At 35.8% G+C, this 15,656-nt stretch overlaps 1 protein-coding gene across 2 annotated transcripts in view; it reads right to left on the reverse strand.

The window, feature by feature from the left end:
* The window catches only part of NUP153 (nucleoporin 153), a 75,456-nt gene that overhangs the window by 39,483 nt on the left and 20,317 nt on the right, over positions 1-15,656 (reverse strand). For both annotated transcript variants that reach the window (XM_036868307.1, XM_036868306.1), the window contains exons 2-5: positions 15,041-15,266; positions 5,138-5,386; positions 4,843-4,982; positions 4,633-4,761 (exon numbers count right to left, since the gene is read on the reverse strand). In XM_036868307.1, the coding sequence (XP_036724202.1) occupies positions 4,633-4,761; positions 4,843-4,982; positions 5,138-5,386; positions 15,041-15,266 (744 nt within the window). The remainder of the gene's footprint in view (positions 1-4,632; positions 4,762-4,842; positions 4,983-5,137; positions 5,387-15,040; positions 15,267-15,656) is intronic.

Consider the following 15,656-nt stretch of genomic DNA (forward strand, 5'->3'; position numbering starts at 1 on the left):
GAAAACATGACAGTCTGTCATTGGATTCTGCTGGTCACTGGCCTCTCAGGGCCTCAACTCACAAATCAATAAAATGGAACTGAATTAGAGAATCTTTAATATACCTCCCAGCTCTAACACCCTAGGAAAGGAACAGGAAATAGATTTAACCCCAAATATCAATGATGAACAGTTGGAAGCTCATGCTGACAAGGATTCTAAGGGTATGTCAGGACTCAGCATTAAAAAGTACAGGATTTGATACAAGAAACAGAGGAGGAAGTAGCAGAAATATGCTCTGACTTGGGCTATGCCATCAATCACAGGCATGCTTAATCTTATCTTCTAATACACGCTGAACTATTTTAACTGTAAAAATTTTGTGAAAAAGAGTAATATGATCCAGTTTAAGCTCTAGAAAAAACTCCCTGTGTAACTCCAACATCCAGTTAACACTTTAAGTAACAAAATATTGCCCTTCATGAAGAACACACTCAGAAATAAGACTCATAATTACTGTTAATTACATATAGAAGTATCCTCTACTTAGGAAAGAAACTACTCCTAAGGACAAGACACAATCTTCATATATACTTGCTTCTGTGTCACTTCCATATCATGGATTGTCATCTTCAAATGGATCTCCCTCTCCAAAAGCCTACCAAAAGCCTACAGGCTTAAAGTATTATTACACCTCCATCTTTAAAAGGTCAAAACCTGTAATGTAAGCACCATAACAACATACACATGAAACCGGATTTTTATGATCAAGTAACTCTTGGGACAAAGCACAGAATGATGCAATTTACCTTAAATTGATGTTTTTAAAAAGTTTATCTATTTCCAATTGTTCTGTTAATATATGTATGTAAATACAGCTGATTTTGTATGTTGACCTTTATTCTGTGACCTTGCTAAACTCATTTGTAAGTTCTGACAACTTTTTTTTGGCGTTTCTTAAGGTTTTCTATGTAGATAAGCACGTTGTCTACGAATAGGAGTCATTTTTACTTCTTCCTTTCTAATCAGGGTGCCTTGTATTTCTGTATTCTTGCTTTGGCTAGGACTTGCAGCACAACACTGATCAGTAGCGGTGATAGCAGACATCCTTGTTCTCTTCCTGATCTTAGGAAGAAAATACTAAGCTTTCACGATGAGTATGATGCTAGCCGAAGATTTTCCGTAGATAAAATTTATCAGGTTGAGTAGCTTCCCGTCTATTCCTAGGTCACTGAAAATTTTTATCATGAATGGATGTTCGATTTTGTCAAACGTGTTTTATGTATCTGTGGAGATGTTCATTTTTTATTCTTTAGCTTGTTTCCATGGTAGATCACATTAATTTTCAAATGTTGAGCAAACCTTGCATTCCCAGGATAAACCCCACTTGATCATAATGTAGTATCCTTTTTATATATACTGGGTGCAATTTGCAAATATCTGTTGAAAAGGCTTGTGTAGGTAATTCATGAGAAATACTGGTTTGTAGAGTTCTTGTAATGTCTTTGTCCAGTTTAATATCAGGGTAATGTTGGCCTCATAAATGTGTTGGGAAGTATGCCTTCCTATTGTATGGAAAAGGTTGTATAAAATTGGTATTATTTTTTTCTTAAATGTTTGGTAGAATTTGCCACGGAAGCTATCGGGCTTGAAGTTCTCTTTGGTGGAAAGTACTCTTAACTATGAATTCAATTTACTGAATAGACTATTCGGGCTATTTATTGTTGACTAATACCAAATAACATAAAATACTTAGGTATTCATCCAACAAAATATGTGCAAGGTCTGTGTGATGAATACTACAAAACACTGATGAAAGAAATAAAAAGACCTATATAATGGAGACATACTCTGTTCACTGATTGGAAGACTCAATTTTGTTAAGATGTATATTCTCCTCCAATTGATCTTTAGATTCAATGCAATCACAATCAGAATCCCAGCAGATTTGTGGAAACTGATAAGGTAATTCTAAAATTATGAAAAAGTAAAGGAACTAGGAAAGCCAAAACAATCTTGGGCGGGGGCAGGGGGGTTTGGAAGACTCAGATTACTTGATTTCAAGACTTAATATAAAGATATAGTAATCAAGACAAAAGGATAGTGTTGACAAAAGATAGATATATATATACAGAGACATGCATATATATATATATATATATATATGTGCACGCGCACACACACACACACACACACACACACACACATCAATGGAAAAGAACAGAAAGTCCAGAAAGAGCCACATATATGGTCAACTGATTTTCATAAAAGGTGCAAAGGCAATTCAATGGAGAAAGTACAGTCTTATCAACAAATAGGACTAGAAAAAATGAAAATCCATATGTTAAAAAAATGAATCTTGATCCACATCTCATACCACACACAAAAATTTTACCTCAAAATGAATCACAGATCTAAATTAAAACCTAAAACTATAAAGCTTCTAAAAGAAAACAGAAGAAAGTCTCTGTGACCTTGGGTTAGGCAAAAATTTCTTAGATATGACACCAAAAGCACGAACCATAAAAGGAAGAAAAAACAATACGCTGAATGTCATCAAAAGTAAAAACTTCTCTTGACAAGATATTGTTAAGCCAAGCCAGAGAATGGGAGAAAATATTTGCAAAACATATATCTAATAAAGGACTTACAGCTTGAATAATGAACTCTCAAAACTCACTAATAAGAAAAAAAATTTTTTTTAAATGGGCAAAAGGGACAGACAAAATAGGTGAAGGGGGTTAATAGGTGTACACGTCAGCTATAAAATAAATAAGTCACAGGGATGTAATGTACACACAGGGAATATAGTCAGTAATAATTTAACAACTTTGTATGGTGATGGATGGTAACTGGTCTTAATACAGTTGTTTCAAAATGTATAAAAATATCAAATCACTATGTTGCACATCTAAAACTAATATTCTATATTAATTATAACTCAGTGAAAAATGTTTTTAGATTTTTTTTTAATGAGCAGTAAGATTTGAACAGGTACTTCACCTAAGATATACTGATGGTAAATAAGCACATGAAAAGATGCCCAACATCATTAGTCATTAGGGAAATGCAAAACCACAGTGAGTTGGAGTTATCACTACATGCCTATTAGAATGCCTGAAATAAACAAAACACTGATGATAACAAGTGCTGACCAGAACACACTTATAATACTGGTGAGAATGCAAAGTGGTAGCAGCCACTTTAGAAAACACCTTCGTGGTTTATTATAAAATTAATGTATATTTACCATGTGACTCAGCAGTCCAACTTCTAGGTATTTACCCAAGAGAAATGAAAATTAATGTTTATATAGCAGCTTTATTCACAATGGACAAAAATTAGAAACAACCCAAGCATCCTTTCACTGGTGAGCAGATAAACAATAACTCAGCAATAAAAAGGAACTATTGATATATGCAAATACAGAGACTGATCTTAAATACATTATGCTAAGCAGAATAAGCCACATTCAGAAAACTACATAGTATGTGATTAAATTTATGACATCCTGGGAAAAAACAAAACTACAGGGAAAGAAAACAGATAAGTGGTTGCCAAGAGGTAGAAGTAGGAAGAAGGGCTGACTACAGAGATGCACAAGGTAATATTCTGGGGTGATGGAAATGTTTATTCAGTATTTTGATTGCAGAAGTGGTTACTCAACTGTATGTGTTCAGTTAAAATTCAAATACTGTGGAAAGGGCAAATTTTACTACATGTAAATTATACCTCAATTTTTTAAAAAAGGAATTAATCATCCTACTTCCTAAAACACACACACAGGGACTTCCCTGGTGGTGCAGTGGTTAACGATCTGCCTGCTAACGCAGGCGACACAGGTTTGAGCCCTGGTCTGGGAAGATCCCACATGCCACGGAGCAACTAAGCCTGTGCGCCACAACTACAGAGCCTGCACTCTAGAGCCTGCAAGTCACAACTACTGAAGCCCACACGCCTGAGCCCGTGCTCCGCAACAAGAGAAGCCACCACAATGGGAAGCCCGCGCACCGCAACGAAGAGCAGCCCCCGCTCGCCGCAACTCGAGAAAGCCTGCGCTCAGCAACAAAGACCGAACGCAGCCAAAAAATACATAAATTAAAAAAAAAGAATCCACCTGCCAATGCAGCAGACACAGGTTTGATCCCTGGCTAGGGAAGATTCCACATGCCACAGAGCACCTAAGCCCGTGCACCACAACTACTGAGCCTGCGCTCCAGAGCCCGCAAGCCACAACTACTGAAACCTGCGCACTCTAGGGCCCACATGCCACAACTATTGAGCCTGCGTGCTGCAACTACTGAAGCCCACACCTAGAACCCGTGTTCCGCAACAAGAGAAGCCACCGTAATGAGAAGCCCACACACCGCAACTAGAGAAAGCCCACGCGCAGCAACAAAAACCCAACACAGCCATAAATAAATGAATGAATGAATGAGTGAATGAATGAATAAATAAATCACAAATAATGTATAAAATGTTCCCTTAGGTCTCAAATAATATTAATATAGCCCCTAAATGAAAAGAATGTAATCCAGAGTTCTATCATTTCACCAAAGAATAACTAAACCAAAACTCTATTTGAGTACCAATAGTTACTTATTGATTATAAAAAAAAAAATGGTTACAAATCCTCCTCCTATTCAAACCAACCTGATAGGGTGTGTTTTGTAGTTTAGGCTGTCTTACAGCAGCTGCTGCCCCACCATATGTCGTTTTTCCAGGGTAAAAAGGAGAATCTCCAAGCTGACTTGTTTTAAGAACTGAAGAATTCCCAAGTGACTGCACAAAAACATAATGATAAATTATAAGCAATAAACACTCAAAACTAATGTGGTTAAATCAAATCAAATGAGTACTCACAGGAGAAAGTGTTCCAAAGGCAGACAAATTGAATGCTGGTTTTTTTGAGCTGGTGGCAGTGTGCTGTGAGAGTGAATGAGAACGTTCAGCCTCTGGGGACCACAGAGGTGGCACTGAAGTGTTCTTTGAAACAGCTATATCTGAAACAAAAATATGCAATGCATAGTAATGCCACTAATTACAAGGCCTATATTTTTATAAATAGAAAATGAAAATGACAACCAAGTTAGAAAAAATTATCCCGTGAAATTTATTTTTACTACCAAAATTATATACTACCAAATGCCAAGAATACCTTTATCAGAAGCTCTTGAAGAAAAACCACTGGTGGTTGAGATGTTATCATCATCATGCTGAGAGGTAGAATCTTTAATTTCCTTTACGAGGGAAAATCCAGAACTGCCAATTGGGAATGCCGAAGATGTGGAGGGCTGACAGTGTAACGCAGGAGATTCCAACATGGAGAAATTCAGATGGCTCCGATGAAGAGAAGGCCTTGTTAATACATCCGGATAATTTGAAGCAGTACTAGTTGTTGAGGGTTCTTAAAAGAAAAGCATTAATATTATGAATACTCAACTTAGAAAAAGCAATACACTGTCAAAACAAAACAGTGTTTGTTTCAAGAAAATATACTGTATAATAAATATAGCTTCAATTCAAAACACTGAAGCCTCCCAAAAGCCCAATTTAAGATATTCTTTAGCCAAACAAAGTTTCAACTAACTGAAATTTACCTAACCTAGTGTCAAAATATACTTCATTATCAAATACACTTCTAAAAGTACAAGGTTCTTGATTTCCCTTGAATTGGTATTATAAAACATGCTCAATAAGAAAGAAAAAAACAATAAAATCTGCTCATGGAAAAATAAAAGCAAAGAAGCTATATAAGAAAGTCATAAAACAAAAAGGTAAGTCCATCCCTCCAGAAACAACACCTATTAAATTTGTATATCCTCTAATGGAATACTATTCAGTCAATAAAAAAAGAATGAAATTTTGCCATTTTGCATCAACATGGATGGACGTGGAGAGTATTAGAGAGTATTCTGCTTAGTGAAATAAGTCAGCGAATGACAAACAGTGTATGATATCACTTACATGAGGAATCTAAAAAAATAGAACTAATGAATATTATAAAAAAGAAACAGACTCACAGAGAACAAACTAGTAGTTACCAGTGGAGAGAGAGAGAGAAGTGGGTGGGCACAAGACAGGGGTAGGGATAGTAAGAGATACAAACTACTACATATAAAATGTATAACCTACAAGGACGTATTTATTGTACAGCACAGGGAATACAAGCAATATTTTACAATAATGATAAAGGGAGAATAACCTTTAAAAATTGTGAATCACTATGTTGTACATCTGAAACATATAATACTGTAAATCAATTATATCTCAAAAAAATTTGTATATCCTCTCATTCCATATGCATACACATTTTCCCTAATCACATAATCATGCTTATGCATTATGTTCTGTGACTTGTTTTTTTTCATTTATCATATAATTTTGTCTCCACATACAGAGCACATTCCATGTGAAGACCACATTCTATTTTATCAGACTGATTTAGCATAATTATTTATGTAATTGTTTTCTCAATATTCTATCAAACATACAAGCACTTATATTTGCAGACTTTGTATTCTTTTTGGATAAATCCATGGTTCTTTAAATATGTAAAAGAAACATGAGGAGAAATTATTTAAGAAATATGCCTAAGTGACCCACAAAAAATCTGACTCTGTAAGTCTGAAATTGGGCTCATAAAGCAGCCTAAGTAGTGCAAGGTATCCTGAGAATCAATGGATAAACAATAATTTGTGGAATTGCCCTGTCATACTGGATCAGAGTGCATACTCACTTTTGCTTATGAGAGATACTGTGGATCCAAAGGTTTTCTGTTAAGCTATACTGCATAAATAGTAAATGACAATGTATATTTCCCCCATGCTCTCCAATACTGGATAATAATAACCTTTTCTGATTTCTGTCAATCTACTGTGTCCAGTGGCATCATTACTATCTGAATTTATTTAAATGACATATTGAGCACCCTTCCCTATTCATTGGTCACTTATATTTCTTCTGTTAAGTGCTCATTGATATAGTTTATCTTGCTAATAAAATTAGTCCAATCTAGTTTCTTTTTGATCAGTAATATTAGTGTGACATGATCTGAAATATCACAACTAATTTTTTTCACTGTTGGTTGAAACCATTATTTTTTTGATGGTGTCCTTTGTAATACAGAAAATAACATGTATTTTAACAGAGACTTCTACCGTTCCAAGACTAAGAAATAAAAAATTTTACTCTCTTCTTTTTGGTAGTATTGCTTTTATTTCAATATAATGTTTAATCTCGACTCCATATGGAATCAGTTATGATGCAGTAGTGAGGGAATGATTTAGCTTCACTGTTTTCCAAATGGTTAGTCTGTTTATATTCTAAAACAATCTTCTTAAGTAAGCCATCTTTTCCTCACTGATCGAGAAGCCACCACTACCACATAGTAAATTCTAAGAGGCCTTCCCCAATGATATATATCTATACCAGTACCATAATGTTTTAAATCCTATAGCTTTGTAACACATTTAATGCCTGTAAAAGTTACTCTGACTTACATCACATTTCCCTTACTCTTTTTCAGGATTTCTCTATTCATTTTCAGGTGTATTTTTAAGAACTTTAGAATCATTTGTCAAGTTTCCAAAAGACTCTCTTCCAGTTAGGCTGGAATAAGTGGGGCCCTAGACTAGCCCTTCTTACTGTAAATAACTATAAAAATGGACAATATATATGTGATAATAACTTTCAGACAACAGAAAACGGACAAGAAGAGCTCACAGTGAGCCCTATCACTACCCAGCTGTCTAGGAACATTTCCAGACCTGGCAAAGAGAGTTGGAGTCAAAGCAAAATACAGTAGGCAGAAATCAGAACTAAGGGCATTGGACAGTAGAAAACTACACAGGAAGGGGCCTCCAGAAGTCTACACAGGAGTGTCCAGAGCGTGGACGGGCTATACATACACAGAGCAAGACCACCTAAGGTTTACCAAATAGCAGCTGCTATGAAATTGAGAAAACAGCTACTAGAAGGTTGATCAGTGCTAGGGAAAAAAAGCAGTGCTGAGGACAGTGAAGTTCCAAGACTGCCAGAATTTAAAGGTCCCATAAACACCTCCTTAAATCCCTGGCATTCAGCTGAGATACCAGAAGAGCTTTCCCTTGAGACTAAGGGCCACGTCCTAGAACAAGACCTGCTGTAAACCCACCTAAAAAGCCACAGAGGAGACAGAGTTTGGAGGCTAAATTCTGCCACTTTAGGGGACTTAACACACACCTTGGATTTTCCACAGATGGACATTAATAAAACATAAAACTATGTAAGAGTTCAAAACGATCATTCAGTAACAACTGCTTTCTGAAACAAGAATCAATACTTCTCAGAGGAAGACAACAGTACCCAGAATCTCCACCCATATTCTACAAAATGATAATTTAGTAAAATATCACTTGAAAAATCACATTTAAAAAAAATGTTTCTATTGTTTCACCATGACACATGATTTCTGGCCTGTGGATGACTGACATATTAAGCAGTGGTTTCCATATTCCAAGTAGAAATAAAGAACAATATATTTTTAAGTTTCAGCAAATGCCTATTTAGTATCTACTTGAAAGAAACAATTTACAACCTCATTTCACCTATTAACATGCTGAATTATATTAACAATTCCCTAATGATTGATTCCTTGCATCCCTACATTAACTGTCCCCAATGAGTAAGAAGAGTCTGCTATTCTTTACTGTGTTGCTTGACTGTATTTGCTACTTGAAATTACTCTGTAATCTTCTTCTATGTATCAATACTATCTTTCTAAAAGTTTGTCTTCAAAAATATTTACCAGCTTAAGCAATGCAAAACAATTCTGGATTATTTAGTTTCAAAGTGCTATTATATATAAAAAAAAAAGTACAGATAGAAACACTCAAATAAGACTAGAAGGAAACATCAACATAACAAAAGCCATATATGTGAAAAACTAACAGCTAACATCATACCTAATGGTAAAAGACTGATTTTCCTCCAAGATCAGGAATAAGATAAGAATGCCTGCTTTCCCCACTTCTATTTAACACAGGATTGGAAACTCTAGCTAGAGTAATAAGGCAAGAAAAAGAAACTAAATTCATCCAAATTGGAAGGGAAGAAGTAAAATCATGTTTTCAAATGGTATATCTTATACGCAGAAATCCCTAAATATTCCACCAAAAAGAAGTGTTAGAATAAACAAATTCGGCAAAGTAGAATACAAAATCAACATACAAAAATCAGTTTTGTTTCCATACACTAACAATGAACAATCTAAAAAGTAAAGAAAATGATTCCATTATTAATAGCTTCAAAAAGAATAAAACACTTAGGAATTAACTAAGGAAGGAAGTGAAAGACTTGCATGATGAAAACTACAAAACATTGCTGAAAGAAATTTAAGAAGATGTAAATAAATGGAAAGACATCCCATGTTCTTAGGTTGGAAGACCTAATGTTGTTAAAATGTCAATACTACCCAAAGTGATCTGCAGATTCAATGCAATTCCTTTAAAAAAAACCAATGACTTTTTTTTGACAAAATAGAAAAATCCATCCTAAAATTCCTATGGAATCTCAAGGGATCACTTGTAACCAAGAAAATCTTGAAAAAGAACAACACTGGAGATCTCACACTTCCTGATTTCAAAAACTTATTACAAAACAGTAATCAAAAGTATGCTGCTGCTGGGGCTTCCCTGGTGGCGCAGTGGTTGGGAGTCTGCCTGCCGATGCAGGGGACGCGGGTTCGAGCCCTGGTCTGGGAAGATCCCACGTGCCACGGAGCAACTGGGCCCGTGAGCCACAATTGCTGAGCCTGCGCGTCTGGAGCCTGTGCTCCGCAACAAGAGAGGCCGCGATGGTGAGGCCCGCGCACCGCGATGAAGAGTGGTCCCCACTTGCCACAACTAGAGAAAGCCCTCGCACAGAAACGAAGACCCAACACAGTCATAAATAAATAAATAAATAAATAAAAGAACGTGAATTTCTTTAAAAAAAAAAAAAAAAAGTATGCTGCTGGCATAAAGACAGACAGGTAGACCAATGGAAAAGAATAGAGAACCCAGAAATAAACCCTTGCATACGTGGTCAAATGATCCTTGACACAGTGCCAAGACCAGTCAATGAATCGGGAAAGGACAGTCTCTTCAACAAATAATTTTGGGAAAACTGGATACCCACAGGCAAAAGAAGGAAACTGGACCCTTATCTTACACTCTATACAAAAATAAACACAAACTGTTTTAAAGACCTAACGTAAGACCCCAAACTATAAAACTTATAGGAAAAAAAACAGAGAAAAGCTTCAAGACATTAGTCTTGGCAGTGATTTCTTAGATATGACAGGCAACAAAAGAAAAAAGACATGTGGGACTATATAAAACTTAAAAACTTTTGTGCACTAAGACACAAGAGTAAAAAGGCAACTTACAGAATGGTAGAAAATGTTTGAAAATCATATATATGATAAGGGGTTAATATCTAGGACATATAAAGGACTCCTACAACTCAACAACAATAACAACAAATCAAATAACCTGATTAAAAACTGGGCAAAGGACTTGAAGAGACATTTCTCCAAAGATGATATACAAACAGCCAACAAGCATATGAAAAGATGTTCAGCATCACTAATCATCAGAAAAAGGCAAATCAAAACCACAATGAGATACTTCACACTCAATAGGACAGCTACTATCAGAAACAAAAGAAAGTAATGTTGGCATGGATGTGGAGAAGCTAGAAACCTTGCGCACTGTGGATAGGAAACGTACAACGGGTGCAGCCGTTGTGGAAAACAGTATGGTGGTTCCTCAAAAAATTAAAAATAGAATTACCATGTGACCCAGCAATTCCACTTCTGGGTATATATCCAAAAGAACTGAAAGGAGAGTCTCAAAGAGATGTGTACAACCGTGTTCCTAACAGCATTATTCACAAAAGCCAAAGGTGGAAGTAAGGTTAAGTGTCCATCAACAGATAAATAAATAAATGTGGTAAATACATACAGTGAATATTCTTCAGCCTTAAAAAGGAAATAAATTCTGATATATGCTACAATAATGTGAATGAACTTTGAAGACATTCTGCTAAGTGAAATAAGTCAGTCACAAAAGATTAATTACTGTATGATTCTACTCATATGAGGTACGTAGTCAAAGTCATAGGGAAACTACAATGGTGTTTGCCAGGGGCTGGCGGGGGAGGGGGAATGGGGAATTAGAATTTAATGTATATGTAATAATTTCTTATCAAGCTTGCTCAAGTTAAGACAGAAACTGGCTGGAGCTTCGAAATCTACTGGTATTGGCATTTAAACCTATTGGCATCTAAAGATTATCATATTTCAATTTCTCTGCAGTCAGGATTCATACACATATAGGCTGAAATGTTTCTTAGAGTATTAAGTATTCTAATTTTGTAGAATGTTATATCCTAAAAGTGCTTTTTACTTACCATTCTCTCATCCCTACAGCAGTTTATCCTATAGGATAAAAGTGATAGGACAACTTTCTAGATATTGGCAGACATTTACTAAATCTAGTATATACAGAAGTTATAGAGAAAAAAGAAATCTAGTATGATATACTTCTACTGGAAGGTATGCTGCTAATAGCAATGCCAGTTTTTTATATTTACAGAGCTTCCTTAACCTCCAAATCAGGCCCAATAAAGGATGCATTTTGGGATAATAAGACTAAATAAGGCCACATCATCTACGGAGTCACATCAGCCATAAATGCCCAGTTTCTAAGAGTACACCTATGATCACATAGTATCAATCAGCCAATGTAGTCTACAACTTCAATCTACTGCTGACTAGCATATTAGATATGCCATTGTGGGGCTCTCAGAGGCCTGAACTCTTACTGAATCAATAAAAATCTAACATGTACATTATTTGAGGTTCTCCTCATTGATCCATTCCATTAACCTAGCAGAAGAAATCTAGACACCTAATGGCTCACCATCATTAAGACAGTCAGTACAAGGAGGTACATATAAGCAGACAGCTGCAGACAACAGATCTGAAACGGGCCACAGAGTCTATAATTGTCGTACTGCACTGTGCTATTTGAAGAATGTCCTATACTCTCCAGCTCCAGTTACTATTAATACAAAAGTTACAGTGGTAAAATTACTATTTAGTAAACAACACTCAGGACGGTTATAACTAAATTATTTTAAGCTTTTGATAATTTTACACTACTTTAAGAGCAAGTATATCTAAGTTGTTTTGAGAATGCATTGTCAAATTTAAGAGTAATGTTTCACAGAGTAAACATAAACGGATTTGCTACATCTAGTAAGATCTATATTCATCATACTGGGGAGTTATCAACAGTACTGTAGTCACACATTATGTGACTGCAACTATTGAGTAAATACTTTGAGGAGGTGGAGGCAGATTGTGAGAAGGGAACTGCCTGGAACGCACAGAGTTTAAGACAGGAGCAGAGGTCAGCTCTTAGACAAGACAGAGGGAAAGTGCCATCAAGTGTTTGAAGTTAGTATCAGAAAGCTGTTCATAATTTGCTTCTAAATAATCAAGGGAGTTAGACTGAGAAGGTAGGTGAATAGACGTGGGAATAAAGAAAACAAAGTCAGCCATAAGCTGGTTGTCTTTGAAGCTGGGTAACAGGTACATGGAGGTTCATTGTACTACCCTCCTTACTTTTGTAGTTTGAAAATTTCCACAATAATTTAAATTTAGAAGTTATTCACAAAGGTGTGTGTAATATACACATAACAGAAAAGCTACCTTACAAACCTAATAATATAATGAATAAAATCCAAGTTGGAATTAACCTTGGCAGACCACTGAATTAATTCCATAGTTTCAATGAAAATACAAACAAAAAAGAACTTCACAGATGTAAAATGAGAAACGCCATTAACCTCACACCTGAATTAAATTCTTCAAGTTAGTTAATCCCCACAAGCATACTCACTAGGATGCAAAAGAAGGTTTCAGTCACTGTAGATATATGCTGCTGCACACTAAAAGTCTCCAGTCAAAAGAAAGAGAGAAGCTGTGGTCCCATTTGATGTCCAGAAAAGAGAGCAATATAGAAGCAGTCACCTTAGAGATCTACCAAATAAAATCTCAAGATGGTTGCTGGTAATATATTAGAAAGAAATCTTGAACAATACAGATATTAAAACTCCCTAAGTTACTCTAATAAAAATAAGCAAGGATTTGAAGACTAAGCCAAACTGAATATCACTAAGAAAACTTAGATTTGCCATTTCTCCCAAATAAGAATCACTCTTTCAGCCCATTTCACCCTCACTAGTTTTCCCTATAAGCAAACCAGGCAGGAAAATAAGTTACTAAGTGTACCAAAATTAATAGGCACATATCCACATCAATTATTTAGGCAAGACAAGATTTCACAGAGCTCGAAAAAATTTTTATAAGTAAGTCAAAACATGTAGTGAAAGAAAAAATATATAGACTGAAAGAAACATATACTTGAGGGATAAAGTGGACTTCATCAAAATTTAAAATTTTGTGCTTCAAAGGACACCATCAAGAAGCCAGAATAGGAGAAAATACTTGCAAATCATATACAGGTAAGGGCTTATATCCAGAATACGTAAAGACCTCTTTCAATTCAACTATAAAAAGACAAATAACTCAATTAAAAATGGAAAAGGGGGATCTGCATAGCCATTTCTCCAAAGATGTATAAATGGCCAATAACATGAAAAGATGCTCATTATTAGTCATCAGGGAGATGCAAATCAACACAATGAGATACCACTTCACGTCTACCAAAATAGGTATAATTTATGTTTTTTAAAAAAAGGAAAATTAGTATTTGTGAGGTTGTAAAGAAATTGCATTCTTCATACAGCGCTGGTGGGAAGGTAAGATGGTGTAGCCACTTTAGAAAAACAGTTTTTCCTCAAAATGTAAAATTACCCGATGACCCAGCAATTCTCCTCCTAGGTATATACCCAAGAGAAAACATAGCCACACAAAAACGTGCATAGGAATACTCAAAGTGGCACTGTTCATAATACCCAAAAAGTAGAAACAACACAAATGTCCATCAACGGATGAATGGATAAATAAAATGTAGTTTCTCCATTCCATGAGCTATTACCTGGCAATAAAAAGGAAGTTCTGATACACGCTATGACATGGATGAACCTTGAAGACATTATGCTAAGTGAAAGAAGCCAGTTACAAAAGACCACACATTTTATGATTCCATTTATATGAAATGTCCAGTATACAGATTGGTGGTTGCCTAGGGCTGGAGGGGTAGGGATGGGGAGTGACCACTAATGGGTATAGGATTTTGCGGTGATGGGGAGGAAAGGATGGTGATTAAAGTGTTCTAAAATTGACTGTGGTGACTGAACAACTCTGTATATACCAAAACCCACTGAACTATACAATTTAAATGGGTGAGTCCTATTGTTATGCGAAGTACATCTCACTAAAGCTGTAAAACATATATAAAGTGAAATGACAGAGTAATATTCCCAAATATGTCACATTCATGGGTTACACTGAAGCTATTTAATATTTGTCACCCCACAAAAACGCCATAAATGGATCCAAAAAAGCATTTAAAATGCAGGGTCACTCAGTGGTAAGATTAATGAAGTGGCCCAGCTGCGCTAGCTGCAGAGGACGGGAGACAACTGCAGTGACACCGTACCCAAGTCCGTGTGCTGTGGGAAGCACTGCCACGCTGCTCCTTTAGTGCCACGACCTACTCTTAGGGCTTCACCTTTACTTTTTTCAAAACCATTTCTGAGGGTACAGAGGAGAACAAAGATTACCTTGACCAAAGCCACATGACTAACAATTGGTGGTATGAAAATTCAAACCCAAAGTCTAACAGCAGAGCTTGCACTCTCAACTGATACAGTATTTCAGCCTCCCTTAATAAACAAAAAAGCTGATAAATAAAAAAGATCTCTAATTTGAAGGTGATCATCACCCTCCTCCAACATCATTTCTGTACTACACAATTAGATTTACCATAGCCAGGTAACATAAACATATTTTAAATTAAGGCATGAAAACCTATCATTCACAACAAAATATCCACATTCTATTTACCTTCTGTATTACTGACTGTTGGCTCAGGAGTGATTCTCCCATCATGAATGCTAGGGCTTTCCTCATCAGCGTATATTATACGGTCATCTTCCCTATTTTCCGGCCACTGTGCCACCTCTCTTGTGTCTGCTGAGCAGCTACATACATCTTCATTCTTGTGGAAGTATCTTTGTAGCCATCCTGGCACAATATTCTTAACAGATTCTGTAACCCTGCTGAGAATGCCCTGTTGGGGGGAAAACATGTAAGGCAGTTTTAGAAATTTATCTTTTAAATAAGTACCTATTTAAAGAAAGCCATGCCAAGCAAAACACAACTGTTTCCAACAGAGTTTCCTAAAAATCAGTTACGTGAGTTAATGTTGACGTAATGTATTTTACAAATTCTATACTTTATGAAATTCCTACTTTTTTCTTTCTTTCATATGCATATGTCCATGAGCCAATAGTTGTCCCGAATGGCCATATTATTCTAATCTTTAAAAAACTCCCACAGGTCTTCAACTAAGCAATATAAATTTTAGATTTAGTAATAAGATATGCACTAAAATGTTATAATCCCAGACAAAAGGCATCCATCTTGATCCCAGCATATTAAAAGAAGCAATAAATACCTT

This window comes from Balaenoptera musculus, chromosome 11 (assembly GCF_009873245.2).
Source record: "Balaenoptera musculus isolate JJ_BM4_2016_0621 chromosome 11, mBalMus1.pri.v3, whole genome shotgun sequence".
Taxonomy (NCBI): Eukaryota; Metazoa; Chordata; class Mammalia; order Artiodactyla; family Balaenopteridae; genus Balaenoptera; species Balaenoptera musculus.